General features: G+C 39.8%; 1 protein-coding gene across 2 annotated transcripts in view; it reads right to left on the minus strand.

Annotated features, from left to right (window-relative positions):
* The window catches only part of elna (elastin a), a 62,158-nt gene that overhangs the window by 23,263 nt on the left and 22,428 nt on the right, over positions 1 to 16,467 (minus strand). For both annotated transcript variants that reach the window (XM_088011917.1, XM_088011916.1), the window contains exons 6-7: positions 1,882 to 1,908; positions 1,657 to 1,725 (exon numbers count right to left, since the gene is read on the minus strand). In XM_088011917.1, coding sequence (XP_087868043.1) covers positions 1,657 to 1,725; positions 1,882 to 1,908 — 96 coding nt within the window. The remainder of the gene's footprint in view (positions 1 to 1,656; positions 1,726 to 1,881; positions 1,909 to 16,467) is intronic.

Consider the following 16,467-nt stretch of genomic DNA (forward strand, 5'->3'; position numbering starts at 1 on the left):
TCAATCCATTCATGGATTGTATTTGAAGGAAACCTTCTTCCTCGTTATCAGTACCAGAGTCCAGCCCTCCACTTACTTACTCTAACGTTTATATTCCACCTGAATCAAATGTTGCCAGGTCTCTGCAGAGATGAATGTCAGACTGATGAGGAAACTCAGGTGTGTTGGAGCAAAGATGAATCTAATTTACTATAAAACGTTTGAGCCGCATTTAGTTGTGTCTACTACCTTCTACTCTTTGAGTCAAATAAATGTAGCAAGTTTTACATTCTGAACCTGAATGTGTGATTTTGTGGAAGATAAACTTACAGTAGTAAGTTGTGCTAACTTTTTTATTAAGCCCCCAGGAGTTGAATAAACTATTTTTTTTAAGTTAGCACTTAAAAAAAACTGAAAGAACAAAAGGACAGGAGTGGGAACTATTTCCCATGGTGCTTAGCGACATGTTTTGTTTGGTTTCACTTCTCTTCCGGTGGATCCTACCTGAAAACATCACATTCTCTTAATTTTGCTCAATTTTTATGCACATTTTGATTGAGTTTTTAAACTAAGGTTTAATTGAATATAATTTTATCATCCTGCCAATTTTATCTTTACAATACTTGAAGTTATGTTTTACTTCTACAAATTACATTTAAATCAGTAAACCATTATATTTGAAGGATTTTTATTCTTTAATTTTAATATTTATTTAATTTTGTTTTTTATAGTTTTTAAAATAATGTCTTTATTAGAGTTGGATTCTTACTACTTTAATTTTGAGCAAATAATTACAGAAATAAATAAACCTAGTCTTTTCTCATTCCCCTCATTTATGGCCCACTGACAGCAGTTTCTTCTACAACATTAGCTAATGCAAGTTCAGAGACTGAAAAGAACAAAGTGTTTTCATTACTCAGCTGTAAACCAAAACATATTTCAGTTCAAGAAATATATTGTTATTAAATCAAATATTGATTTAAAAAAAAAGTGTATTAAAAATGTGATTGCTTTTTATTAATTTATTAAAAAAACAAAAAACAAAAAAAAACACTGAGAGCAGTGTCAGTTCTCATATGAATGGCACTCCAGGCAGCTACTTCCTGCACACAGCCAAACACAAACCCATAACCCTAAAAAAAATGTAGCAATCTAACTTGTAGGTTTCACCACAACATATCCTGCATGTTTCAATCTGATTTAATCCTAAAAGAAAGCATTGAGCAGAATAAAAGCTTTTTAAAAAGTCTAATTGTGATTTAAAGAATCATTTTTCAGCGTAGAATAGACCTTGGCAGGGCTGTACAGCTTAAATACGAAACAATTTGAGCTTAAGGCGGCCATATACAGTCTTAATTCCTTAGAAAAACATGAAATGTGAGCATTTTCAGGGACTTTGTGTGGAATGTAAATACAATGACACGCACCACAGGGGGCGCTCATTCTCACTGACTGGACAACCACAGGAAGTAAACAAAATGTTCAGACAACGCACGTCAGACAACTTTCTGATTTGCCTCATGTCACTCCTCTGCAGTGTGCCACTCTGGACAGACAGTCAGACTGTGTGTAATAATAATATAACTTTTACTGTAAATTACAGCAGACAGCAAATCAATCCTGGATCCCACCACTAACACTAGTGTCATATTTCCACCAACCAGTCACTCACTGTACCTGCTTTGGCAGCAGCTTTCTGTGACGGGTAAAACCCTCCGGTACCGCCACCGTATCCTCCATAACCACCTGCAAGACAAACGTTTAGAAATTACCATTAAATCATTATCAATAATTTAATTTGAAATCGTTTTATAAATAACTCAACTTCTTTAATATCCATTAATAAAGTAAATAATTCAAAGCACCAAATCAGTTTTAATTCAATAAAACAAAAATACTTACCGATCCCAGTTCCTAGATTTCCATAACCTTGGTAAGAAAAAATAAAAAATAAAGAAAAGTTAAAAGTGGATGAATAAAGTGAAGTGCAACACAAAAAGCACCAACCTCCGGTTTGGAGGTGCAGTAAATGTTTGCTGGTCAAGAAATGTTATATGCATGAACATGCACAATGCACAAAGTGATATATAGCACAATAAATTATAATTTATTTTTCACTTTTTGGCCCCTACACCGAGCCTCTTTTGAGTGCCTCAGCTCCAACCCGCCGTATATGACTGGAAATATGACAGTCGACTGAAACCTCTGAAATTTGTTTAGGGTTTGCGGTATTTTGTTTCCCCCGTCAGGCCACCTTAACGAAAGCTTTCTTGGAGGAGCAACTGAGACCACGGTTTACTTTACTGGAATGCGTAATGAGTTACTGCTGTAATTACCCTTCAATAAAAATAACACATCATTCAACATTTCATCACAACTCTCTCCAGAGCCATGCAACAACTGCATGAGATGTGGATTAAAAAATTAAGTTTGAGACACTCTAAACAAAATCATGCGCATTAAAATTCGACGAGCGTCGTCAAGGGAAGAGAGCTGACTTTTACGAAGCTCCACGCCTGACAGAAATGGCGAGAATCCAGCTTTTCGGTCCGGTTTGTATTGTGATCTAAACATTGGGGGGAGGGATGGATTCCTCTTAAAGCTTAAAAAAAAAAAGTATCTATGTTTTAATCTGAGGCTGTCAAAAAAGCTGAGCTCAGCTGGATGCATAAATTAAATCACGTCTCAGTTTGGGTTTCCTCTTGATGACAAGATTGAAACATTTGAAGAGGGAAATATATGGAAATGGAAAACGTGTGGGAGAGAGAGAAGAAGAACATGAAAATAAAACACTCACCACCTGCTTTTCCAGCAGGAATCACAGCCAAAGCTCAGGAGGATTTCAAATAAGGCACCAAATACGATTTTATCATCCACTTATGGGACTTGAAGCAGACTTATCGACAGATCCTGTCGTAAGAACTGTCATTAGCCCAGCGGCTACACGTTTTAATAAGGTCAGGTCTTGGTTTCCTGCACCATAGTGGAGCAGGTGCACCAAATCCTGAACCCTGCAGTCCCTCGTTTAACTCCTGGCTCAGGCCATTTGCTGCACATCGTCCCCCACTAGGGTCAAAAATCCCTTTTGGATTTCTCCTAGAGAAAAGGATGCTGTGCTTTAAAAGTTCAGAAAATACAGAAGTATTTTTACTTGTTTTATGTACAGCAGTGTGTAAAAGTTTTAAATCGGCTTACTTTTTTCATATTTTGTTTCCAAAGAGCTAAGCATTAGTTTAAAAAATTATCTTCTTTAGGCTTTCGGAAGATCTCTCAAAGTTTTTCTTTTAACTTAATACTTATGCACTGATTTTCTGAAAATGACCCAATAAAGAAATTAAATTGTGAAAAAGAAGGACAGTTGAACATGCATTTAAACTTTTTTTTGCAAATAAAAATCTGAAACATTTGTATTCAGTTCCTTATAGTCAGTATTTTATAGAACCACCGCTTGCTTCAACTTCAGCTGCAGATCTTTTGCAGAATGTCGCCACTCGCTTTGCACACAGAGGCTGCCCACTTGAAAATAGTTGCACAAAAATAACCCGATCTCATTCAGGTTAGACGGAGGCTACTTCTTAGTTGAATTTAAGTCTGGACTTTGACTGGGTCCTTCTGCTTTTATCTAATCCATTCCTTTGAGTTCAAAGGAATGTTTAATTTGCTCTTTAAAGTTTGCTAGAAGCATGTGGAAGTAGGTGCTGAGCTTTGAATGTTTAGAGTTGTTTTCCTGTTAGAAGTTGATTGGCTATCCAAATCCTTGTTTTCCTTTTGCAGCCTTCAACATGTTTCCTTGCAGGATTAGTCTGTAATTACCTCCCTCAGTCTTACCATCAACTCAAACCAGAATCACCGCAGCCACCACCATGTTTTATCATGGGAGTGGTTTGTTTAGAAAAGGGTTTAATTTCCGTTTTCTGATTCTGAATATTAGCCAAAAAATTAAATCTTGGTCTGATGAAAGCACCTACTTCCACATGCTTCTAGCAAACTTTAAAGAGCAAATTAAACATTCCTTTGAAAAGTATGTATTGTATGACTAAAGATTAGAGAAAGAGCAGCCAAACGGCAAAGCAGAAATTAAGAAACACACGGCAATAATAGAAGAAAGTTGGACTTGTAGGAAGGAAGTTCAAGGAAATGAAGGATGACTGAAGAGTTTTGCACATTAACTCCAGATTTCTTAATTTGTTAGTGTTTTTTGGACTTTGTGTGAATGACATTTTAATAAAAATCGGTTTCAGGAAAAAATTAAAACAAAGTTGGCCTAAAAACAACAACCTTTCTAAACAAAGACCCTTTCTGAAACCAGGAGAAACATTAATGCTGCCAACAACTTTGTCCAGCAAGGAATTTACTTTCATCAACAACTGAAAATAAAAAAAACCTGGGATGAGAACAACTGTGCATGGGAAACAATTCACCAGGACACAGAGATCAGGGTGGAGCTGGTCCAGCCAATTGCAGGTGAGGAAACTGTTCTGACGAGGAGGAGGAAGAAGAGCAGCAGGAGGAGGAGGAAGAGGAATGTACCGGCAGCGATAGGAGGACAGCTCAAGAGTGGATCAAAACAAATGTGGGCACAGCTCTCGCCAAAGCCTTGGCAACAGAGACCGCGTGCAATACAACCCCAGATTTGAGATAATCCGTCTCCTTCTGCCTTATTCCTCCAGATTTCTCAACCATCTCTAGACACATGTTGAGATAATAAGTGCAATCGATTTTTGTGTAAATCAAACTGACCGTTTTCCATTTTCCAGCCGTTCCCGTGCTAACACGAGGACTCTGTCTTATCACGTCCCCTGGATCTGTTGGACAACGACTCCAAGAAGGTTTCTGATCAGCATCCATGGAACAGCAATAAAGCTATTAAATTCACCAAACTGACTGGTTTACACAATGTTCCACAGGAGATTTAGATGTGTTCTGGCTGTCAGCACGTCTTTAAGAAATGCTGCGAGCAGCAGAATCAAAACAGGATTCTGGAGACTCTTGGATTATAAATCAATCACCTGCGCTCACATGTGCTTTTAGTCGCCGGGTTTGCTCAGTCACCCGCACCTGCCCCGCTGAGCTCAGCTCTCAGCACTGAGACGGGGAGATGAGAAGCAGACGCTCAGATTTTGGTCCGTAAGGGTGTTGATCTGTATGCGAGACCATGACTACAAGCCTTGAGCGCAAACACAAAATTTCCACAAGAAAAAAAAAAAAAAGGAAAGAAAATTTATTTTTTGTAGTTTTGACATCATCTAACATTGTGAAAACAAAAATACCAACGAACAAACATACCACACAGGTGGTGCTACATGTCCAGGGTCAGAGCATGAGGAGCTTCATTGTTTGGCATTTATCCACTGAGGTTTCCTATGAAAGGTTCTCTGTTCAGTCACACCATCTTGTAAGCTAAAACAAGCGTGCTTTTGTTGGACGACAGAAACCTGTTGCAACAGTGTTTGTTGTCGTGAGCCACACACGTAGAAGCCCGATATCAAATCTTCAGTTTTCTTTGCAGCTGCTGCCAGTATTTAGCTGATTGCTGACAAGCCTGAAGGATTTTTGCACTCTAATATTACACCTAATTTTCTCCATGACCCTCAAGACAAAGTAGAGACCCCCGGGGATCAATTGAGATCCACTTTGACTTTGGACCTTGGACTAGACGATCAATACTCAACATGGAGGATGGAAGTGACAGGAAACCTGATATTACCCAGAAGGTGAGGACTGAAGGCCAAGAAAGGGAAAGTAGAAAGTTAAATGATGCAGTACGGCCATGCATCACACTTTCCTTCATTTGGATAGAAAAAAAAAACAAAACATGATTTTTCTGCCAGTTTCCATCCAGAAAAGTCCACTCATGGAGAAGCAGGATCATGAGTACAAATCTGGAATAAACTTCTTGACACTCTGTTCCTCTGTCTCAAAAAGTTTATTTAGATTTCCTCGTCAAACCAGTTCCTCCCCTAAACTGGTGCTAATGCTCGCTTCAAACCAGCTTTTTTCTGTTTCCGCCTCTACAAGCACTGGGTTTGGCACAGACCAACTGGTTTTATCACCAAATTTTAACTTGTCTTAGGGAAAAGAACAAATTTCGTCTGAAGGTGGCTCGTTATGACCAAAAACTAATAAAATGTAAGTAGCACATTTAAAACTCCCGAGTTACACCTAGTTTATGGCTACCATTTCTGTCCTGATGAATGCCATCATGTGACATTCATCAGGGGATGTGCGAAGAGGGGATGTGTTCCCGTTTCAACCAGAATTTGAAGCATAAAAAATGTTGAATACATATAGAGGCATTATTTACTACAAATACACTTCAAAAAACGCCTCAAAGTTTCAAATACATGCACTGTATAGCTAGTTATTTTGTTATTCTTCTACTAATTGCTAAATATAGGCAACATTCTTCTGCACTGACATCTAGTGTTTAAAATGAGAACTGCAGTGAGTGACATGCAACTCATAGGAAGATAAATCTAAGCGACCTTGTCGATGTCATAATTCTTTTGAGACATCTGTCCCTCTATGCTGTTACCAAGTTTTTTTTAAAGGCAGCACGCGTTGGTGGCACGTGGCATTCTTAAAACATATGCGCCTCTGATATTTCCTGGCAGACACACGAGAAGCTTCTGAAGACCAGTCAACGCTCCAAGGTGCGATCAAGCTGCGATCCTTTTTATAACCTGCTCCGTCACCTCTGACGAACATCCCACGGTGTTTTTATCCGAAGGTGGTATTCATTATTATGAAGATTTATGAACACCAGGATATTGTGTTCATAAATCCTGCCTCAAATGCACTGTGTAACTTCTGTTTCCCAGTACTGTTGTTTAGTGGCATCGCTTCTCAAAAATCAGACTCACTTTCACATATGTGCATCTTTCACTCTTACGTCCACGACTGTTTAAAAAGGTTTTCACCACAGTATTAGATTAATACATAATAACGTAATATTTAGCAGATTGTTTATCTAGGACTGTCAAAACCAAGCATTGTTTGTGACCCTGAAGCCAAGCTACAACTATTTATTTTGATGCGTGTCAACACATACATCCTCTATTTCAAATAGCGCTCTTCGAAGTTTTGATCTCATCGGGTAGCTTTTAGAATAAATATATCTTTTTTGAAGGCTTGAATGTCCCTTAATTAAACAGCTGCCTCTGGCCAGACAAATATTTTTCCAATAATTCCTTCTCTGAAATAGTTCCTTGTTAGAGGTAAAGACCACCTTGAGGCTCCGTCAAACAGATGTAGCACTGAGACTTCCAGACCCAAACAGTAAAAAACAGATTGTCAGGAGCACAAAGACGCAGCTCATTGAAAGATGGTACAAAAAGATCCAGGCCAAAAGTTAGGCGTTTCCTTCTGTTGGAGCGCCAACTCTGTTAGAGCTCTAGTTTTCTAAAGTCTCAAGTTAGGTAAAAGAAATCCAGATGAAAAAAAACAATGACAGAATCTTCTAAAAACCTAATAATACTTTGAATTTTCAATCCTAGTTCCCTGAAGTTCTCCGTCAGTAATTTTATGTTTTCGCTCTCTTTCTTTATCTTTACTTAATCGTGTTTATGTGCTATTAGTAGAACCAACAGATTAACTGTTCATTCCATAAATAGTTACAAAACAACAACTTTCCTATTGACAGGATGATCCTTGGCATAAAGAATGTATTCCTTTAGAACGATTACTGATAGATTTGAGATTCATATGGACAATTATCTTGGCATACTCCTCCCTCTGAAGGCCACCTTGTTTCAGTCAGACTGTCCCAGGGCAGCTGTGGTTACAGTCCACCACCATCAGTGTGTGAATCTGTGCCTTAATGGGTGAATGTCATGTAAAGATCTTTGGGGCCCTCTGGACTAGATAAAATGCTAAACAAGTACAGACTATTTACCATTTATTGGATTGTTTAAACATAAATATGATCTAGTAGCCGTATCATTTGCTCTATTTAGTGGAAAAGCCCATATATGGTTCTTTTTTATTCCCTGCAGCTGGTAGCAATCTGATCAGAGATCAGATGATTAGGGCTGTTAAGTAGTCACAAACATGGCATGTTTTTAAAAAATAGTGCTAAGTAAATTCAGCTGGTGAGATTTGTTGGGACACAGGAGAAAATAATGTGATTTGTGCGGCTGAGCAGTTTCACTGGACTGTTCATAAACATGTGTATCAAAACAGACGGAGGATCAACAATTAACGGGACGGGACGATTCATGTGATGTAATGATGTGGGACTGATCCGACTCCCTGATTGTGGAAACGAACCGCTTAAAAACCGATCACAGCGTCAAATCTGTCATGGTGGAAAAACCCAAAGTTTGTTACTTTAAAAAAAAAAAAAAGATTGAAACACAGTGATCAACATGTGTCTTTGGTATAAATTTAAACATTAGATTTGCTCTTTGTACAGATTTCAAGTGAATATTTCTAGTTTTTTTTTCCTCCACCAAATGACTGCAAGCTGTTCTGATTTATATTGTGCGCAGCACCCCAACTTTTGGAGAAACCAGGTTCCAGCTCAGTATTGCCCAACAGCGGTGAGTCATTTGTTGTTGCTTGTTTAGGAATGACCTCAGTAAGAACAAGTATTTCTTTCTTGTAAAAGGAGTCATGGAAATGTGGCCTCGAGTACGTACAGTGTGCCCCCTGCTGTACCAAACGTATCACTACTCAAAGTGAAGACAGATACTGGGGCAAAACAGCCCAGACGTTGCATGTCTCAGTCCTTCAGTCACTAGCCATGTTCTCAAACCGGGGTCCAGTACAAGTGATGGATGTGAGCCAGTGTGAGCAGAAATATCTGGTTTCAATCTGCACTGAAACGTCTTGCTCATTCTCCACTGGGGTTAAGTAAGGTAATTCTGTTGCAGAACCAGAGGAGCACAAGAACCATTAATCAAAACAGCGTCCTCGATCTCGGGTTCTTTCTTTCCCTTGTTTCAGCATCCTGATTCTTTCCTCTCCAGAGCGGTGTCTGAAGGAGTTATGCCGCTCAGACGAGAGGCGTTAGTAGCAGAGGGAAGCCAAACGTGAGAAGTGAGGAGAAGTATTAGCTCGCTCCTTTCCATCTCCTGTTTTCCTCCCCCTTCTCCCTTGCTTTGTGAACCCGCTGGCTCAGGCGAAGGGTTTAATTTAGGAGAGCAAAGAATTCCATGGCAGAGATCCACTTTAACTGACAGCAGACGCGAGGAGAGCGGATTCTGGAGCCGGAGCTCTCCGAGTGTCCAGGAAATATCCGTGACTTGTTTCTCATGGTTTTCTCTGTTCAGTCCCTTGTGCAATCAGGCGAGCTTATAGAAACAAATTGTTTGTTTAGTCAAATGTCACAGAAAAGGGGCTTGACTCACGTATTTCGGAGCTGGAAAGCAGCACTGGTGTGCAAAGTGACAAGAGGGTGACAGACGGATGATGAATTGTCCTGCTTGTGTAAACCTAAACATTGTGTTTAAGCTGGAAACCACAAACATGCAAAGAGAAGGGGGCTTCAGAGCTGCACAGAGGCATGATGTGGCAGCACATGCAATACTTTGCCAAAGTATTCATACCTCTTCTCATATATTGTCACGTTACAACCTCAAATTTCAGTGTGGTTTTGGATTTCATGATACAGACCAACGCAAAGTAGACGATAGTTATTGAAAGTTGAAGAAAAATGTTACATAAAAGTCAGAAAAGCCTTTTGTCTTATTCCCCCTTTACTTTAAATAAAACCAGGTCTGTCTTTAGAAGTGACCTATTTAGTTAGAGAAGTATAGGTGTGTACTTCTTTGGACCTAAAGAGAAATGATGTAGAAGAATCATCACACATCTAGAAACCAACAGTCAGGCCTGAAGTCTAGGTGGAGTGATAGACTCAGATCTAAACCATCAGAGTCACAAAAAGTCAGTTACAAAGTCGGCCTTCTGTCACCTGAAGAACATTTCCAGGCTGAAATAACTAATGTTTCATATAGAGAAACTCATTTATGTTTGGTCGCATTGATTACTGCAGTAGTGTCTTCACAGGGAGAATCTCTTGAAATGACAACTATGAGCTGTTTGTTCAATAAAAACTGGCTTTATGGAGGAAAGCCATGAAAGGCCCCATTCACGGTTTTCAGGAGCTATGGCTAGATGAGAACAAAATGGATTATTTTGGCCAAAAAGCAGTAGTTCTGGATACAACATCCCCAATGAGACACATTCTGACGTCAGCTGTGTGGATGATTTTCTTCAGAAAGCAAATGAAAATGGTGCAGGGTTTTTACCTTCCAGCAGGATGAAAATCCTAAAAATACAACAAGAACTACAATGGAATGATTTAAACCAAAGCATATTCAGCTGTTCGAATGGCCCAGTCAAAGTCCAGATCTAAATCCAATCCTGAATCCATGACGAGACGTGAAAGTTAAAGTTAGCCGTCGCTTTCCATCCAATTTATTGAAGTTGAGGAGTTTTGCAAAGAGGAACTGAAAAACATTTCAGACTTTCCACTACAATTGTAGAGAGAGGAGCTCTAAAGTGTTTACTTAGGGAGCTAGCATGTGCACACAGAATTTTTTTTTTTAGATTTTTAAGTATAAACCATGCATTTTATCCTCCACTTTACAACTAAGCACTACTTTGTGTTGGTCTATCACATAAAACTCCAATAAACACATCTGAAATTTGTGGTTGTAATTTGACAAAACGGGAGGGAGTTGAAGGGTCAGGAACACGATCACAAGGCTCAGTAATGTTGTGTTTTCATGTAAGACAATCAAATATGTTCTTGTAGATGAACCAAATCTTCAAAGGCAATCAGAAGGTCAAGGGAGAATCAACGGTTCACAGTGACTGACAGGTAGTGAGACTCTTCTTCGGCTACAGTCCAATGAAGATTTGCACTTCAAAAACTAAGCCCCTCATCATGTCCGTCACTGAGATGAGATATTTTTTATCAGTATCAAATTATCACGCTTATTTCCTTCCAAGTTGGTGGATAGATTGCATTCTTGCAAGATGACGCAGAGACTGAATGATGTGAGGTGCCGCAGTGATTCCAGATTGCGTGAGACAAGTGGACATACCAAGGCTCTCCCTTGCTTCCTCTCTGGTGACCTCCCCTACTCCTTGTCACCTCAAAGCGCAGCGCGCTGTCAGTTATGGGCATCGGGCTGGGAAAAAGCAGGACCGTACACATGCGGGACTAATTATGCATTCACACAGTCGCACCGAAGCCCTTTTCCTCGCTCACTTGGGGTGAGCCAGTCTGACTTTGGCGGCAAGCCTTTTATTGTTTTCTCGTTTCCTTTTCCATGCAGTCATTGACACGATCGACGAGAGGTCCCAAAGCCTGAACCGCCCTCTCTGCCAGATGACCCTCCAGTGCAAAACTGCCTGAGGTCCCATCAACAGACCGGGGCCGTCTCCTTCTCCAACGCCTTTGGTTAGGAAAGTGTCCAGGTAAAAATATGCGCAATAAATCTGCCATTTCAGCTGCTCTGGGTGGCAATTTAAAATTTTATAGAGCTCTTCTACATCACACTATAAAGCAAAAGCACTTTGTTTCATTGCGTAGCAGGAACTAACACAGATGAAGGAAATTTGGCAATCTTACCCGGAGTCTCACCAGCTAAATTGGGCATCAAACATATATATCAACTCTGAGGCACTGGGGTGATTCTTAGAAAGGGCTCCAAATTAAGCACAACCATTAAAGTCACCACAGCATGATGCTGGGATTACAAGCACCAACACCGGGCTGCCAAACCCGGCTGCCGTGCCCGCTGACGTCTGCTGCTGGGTGACCTCAGCCAGACTCCGTGGTCTCTCACCACCACAAACTTCATTCGAAATGCATCAGCGGAAAAGAGCTCCATTCCTCGCTTTTAGTCTGGTGCTGAGTTCATTTGAGCACCACGCGGATCTGCAGCGTCTCTGATGTCATTGTTTACGCTGCAACTCTGACAGAGCAGAACGCAATCGAGCTTAGACTTTAAAGTCATGCTAACATTTCTCCCTCTTTCTTGTTCCTCAAAGAGATGAGAGTCTTACTTCACATTTTATCCACCTCGGAAAGGAATGTCACAGTTCCTCTGCCAACACTGAGCCTTGACTCCTTTATCCAGAGCTCATACCATCTGGCTCCAGCTTGTATGCAGCAGCAGCAGCACACTGGATACATGTGGGGACAGCAGCTCGAAAGACCGATCATTTCTGTTCGCGGCGTTCCATCTGCGGGGATGTTCAACTGTGCAAATTACACACAGGATGAGAAAACCAGTCAACAAACTCAGCCTGTGGCCATGGTATGCAATGTTGGCCAAGTGTGCCTGTTATGCATCGCACAGATGGTGCACACATGCATCCACTGAACGCTTTCCTGATAAGTCCGGGTTGAAAAGGAAGACGAGCTCCCCCTCGAGGTGTACCAATTAAAAAGCTGACGTTAGGTCAACAACGTCAAAACTGGTTTCGAAATTCTTTGGTCACTTTTAGCGGCAACAACAACCACCTTCGAGTCTTTACAACAACTTCCCAAAACTGACTTCCTTACTTTGTTTCCGGTCCTCTTCTTGAATGTTTTTAGATCGCCCCATGATGTGTTGCTTTTTTTTTTTTTTTTTTTACATCTTTTAGCCTACTTCATGTTGTCTAATAGGTTCTACTTAAAAGATTTATCCGATTCTGCCAATCTGGCAGAAATTAGACTTGGGCGTGTCCTTTTAAGCTGAACAAAAAAGTTGGTTAATCACACTCAATTCATAACTTAACAAGAAGAATAATTATTTTAGCATATTATGGGTAGCATTTTCTCTTAAATGAAAAAATAATTTACCAAGTTGTATTTTTTTTTATTATAAAAAGAAGAAATCTGTAAGCTTGCTAAAAGCTTTTCACATTGATTGATGTAAGTGGAGATATTACTACATGGATAATCAACACAGGATAAGCCAGATGCCTGAAGGGCAAGCACTGATGTAATGTAAAAATAGCTCATTTCTAAGGTCATCTAGCCCAGCCCTGAAGCTGATAAATACTGATATATCCAACAGAAATCCTTCACCGAGATGAGATGATTACACTGGCTCACATCACTGTGAGCACAAAGTGAACAAAGAAAAGTCGTCTGAGTTTTCACAGCAACCAAAACTTACAGAAAATGCCTTCCACTAGCAAATCATTTGGAAATCAGTAAAAATAAATAAACGTACCAGAACCGTATATGAATGTGTAGTAATCAATGATCAGATTGACTTCTATCATTGTCGTTGAAGAAGAAAACTCAAACTGTTCAGTTAATATGCTTGTGAATTATTACGGACCTCCCAGCTCTTCAAACCCCAAGCAGCTCTGTAATTTACATGGCTTCCACAAATCTACAAAACATTCCTGCTATTTAACAGTCTGAAGTGCAGTCTTAAAAACAAGCAAAACACACTTTTTTGGCTTCTGATCTGTTTTTCTTAAGCTTTTAGGGAAATAAGAGAGAAAAACTCTCCCCATCATCACATAAACGGTACTTAAGTAGTGCTTCCAGATGGATAACGATAGCTGTCCAAACTCCAGCCCTGTTGGAGGAGAGGATTTAAGAGCAAGACAAGAGATTTATCAATGCCGCTGATGAAGATAAATAAAGTTAAGTAGAAAGCACCAAACACACAATCTCTAAAGGGCTATTTATAGTAAGAGTGTCTAGCATTTTTAAAGACCCACGGCTGTGGATCCCTATAAAATATGGAGCTGTGGTTCTCTGCACACACTGTCCTTCACGTGTTAGATGTTTCTCTGCTCCAGCATTCTTGAATCTAATAGTTTCCTTACCTCCTCAGCACAACAAAAATGGCTTCAGAAGCGTGTTAATCACCTGTTTAATTGAATTAGGTACGTGGAAACAACCAAGACGTGAAGTACAGTGTGAAAATCCTGAGGACTACGACAGAAAACAACCGGTAGATCCAGAGATGTGTCTTACAACTTTTAGATGCGTCACTTCTCCAACACTCCCACCAAAATCAAATGGCTCGTACCAGGCCCCTACAGAGCCGAATGACATACTGATGGGGGAATTTAGCCACTTGATTCAGGTTTTTTTTTTTTTTGCATTTTTTTGTGGCGAAGAGATTAAGAGACCCTATTTGCTTATTTTTCTCCAGATTAGTTTGCTAAGACTTTTGAAGACGTCTGCGACAAAAACCTGTGACATAATTCAGAAACTATGATTTAAGAAACAAAAAGGATCTTCTAAAGTGAACAAACAAGCTGTGCTTGGGCCGGCCTGCGCTGGGTGGGCCAGGTCCTGTGGGGTTGCTGCGGCTCGGCTGAAACAGAGTTTCCCTTGTAGACGGCGCAGGTTCCAAGATTACAAAAAGCGTCAGATAAAGATTTGATGTTGGACAGATTAGGGACACAAAGTGAGAAGATAGATGAGGGGAGAATGCAGCCATTTTCCAGTTTGTTTGAATAAGCAAGTATGCCTGTGTACGGCTGCCATCGTGTTGAAAGGAAAACAGCATGCCTCCCTGACAGGCTGAAGTACCATGTTACTCATTTACGCTGGTATGTCCAAACGCGATCGGTCACAGTTGTAACTGCGTACATACGAAGATCATGAAGCATAATTCTGATCATGCACATTCATATACAGATGCCTGGAGCCTCTGGCAGCTCAGACGACGGGTCTGAGCATTAGTAATAAAAAACATGTGCGTTCCAGACACTAAACCTCCTCCAAGCTCATCTTCTTTTGGCCAAACTCTCCTGTCCTCACCTCAATCTATCCGTCTTCTTTCTTTCAGCAGGCTCTCTAAGTATGTGTGCTGCACAAATGAATGTGGAAATAATTCTGTTTTGATGAAAAGGAAGTGATATATGCATATGACATTTGGCTTGATTACAAGCATTATTTGGTCTTCCCGTCCTTTGTGCATTACACAGTCTCCCCCTGTGTGTCCTCATAATGTCTATCATATCTTTGTATCTTTCCACCTTTTCCCTTTCTCCTTGTCATGAAGAACATGAGGTCACTTGGTGCTAGTTCAAACAATGACCATAATGTGAACCAGAATCTGAAGAAGTACTAAGAGGTGAAAGCTTAATGTTCAAACTAAGATCTGCAGATTGGAGATGAGCGAATCGGGTGAAAAACCGTTTCCAAAAAGGAGCACTGAGGAAACAACTTGAGATCATAATTGAAAGTTTGACCTCTGATCTTTTTCTCATCATTAAACAAAACGTACCAGATCACAGAAAGGCTACGCTAACTGCAACCCTTCTCAATGAGTAAGTTGTTGTTGAAATTTTATTTTCCGTTGAGCCATGTCAGCCGTTCATTCAGGCTGCTATAAAAAAGAGAAAGGTTTCAGAGGGTGCTGGTTTAATTCAACCCTTTTGCTAATTTCATCCAGCTACAGAAACGAGCTCTTGGCTAGCGTTAGTCAATTTATACCTGCTTTGTTCCTGAAGTTTATGAACCAGAGAATGACGGAGTTGATCCGTAGTTGACTTCAGCAGGCACCAGAAAGGCAGATTGGATGAATAGCTCTATTTTATTTTTCTGAGCTGTCTGGCATGGACCATGTTCACTTTTGCAACTCTTTGGAAATCTTCAAAATTAAGATAATGGTCTATAATTAAACCGGAGATTATTCATACCCCTGGCAGATTTAGATTTAGAGTAATCTTTTAATTTCGCCCACATGTTTCTTTTGACTTGAGGTAGCATTACCGTTTTGGACCGCTCTGGTCAGATCATACATAGATTTGACTCTGATAATCTGTGGAAGGAACCACAGATTAGGGTTATGACAAAGAGACCTTCCAGCCTCAATGGCTTGAAGCTCATCACCAAAGATAAATCATCAAAATACCAGTGGAAACATGTGGCAAGATGTCCGTCAACTATAAAACAACAAACGTTTTCCACTGAGTATTGAGAAGTGTGTGAATTCGTTTGAGAACAACAGTTTCTAACATCGTGTAAATGAAAGCAAATGTAAAAGCTGATACTCTTTTTGTATCGTTTTACCCACATGTAAAACAAAAAAGGTTTGTTTTACATGTATAATAAAAATCATTTTGACACTCATCTGATTTATGTTAAGCAGAAAACTTAACATAAATCAACAAACTTTGTTTGGCATTGTTTCAGTTGCAGATATACATATTTAATGACTTATCACAACAAGAAGCCTAGAAAAACTAGTTCTAGTGCCTTTTTAATTTGTTTTAAGAGAAAATCTTTTTGAAACCCAAATATCAAAAAGATTTAGCCTTAAATCTCTGATTGGTACATATTTAAGCCTTCCACCTATATATAAAAAAAAACAACAACAATGCTTTATGTCAAGGTTATAAATGGTCACTCAAACATGAACATTTTCACCAACTTTGCAGCCCCCTGAAATGGAAGATGTGGACTTTGAATATTTAAAAGATTCAGAGAGGATTTGGGAGAAAGATCTGCTGTTAGCTTGGATTAAAATCAAGCTTTTCAGCATCAATCTGCTGTGTTCAAAAAGAGAG

Source organism: Poecilia mexicana, unplaced genomic scaffold, assembly GCF_051168715.1.
Source record: "Poecilia mexicana isolate PSO_F unplaced genomic scaffold, ASM5116871v1 scaffold_13, whole genome shotgun sequence".
NCBI lineage: Eukaryota > Metazoa > Chordata > Actinopteri > Cyprinodontiformes > Poeciliidae > Poecilia > Poecilia mexicana.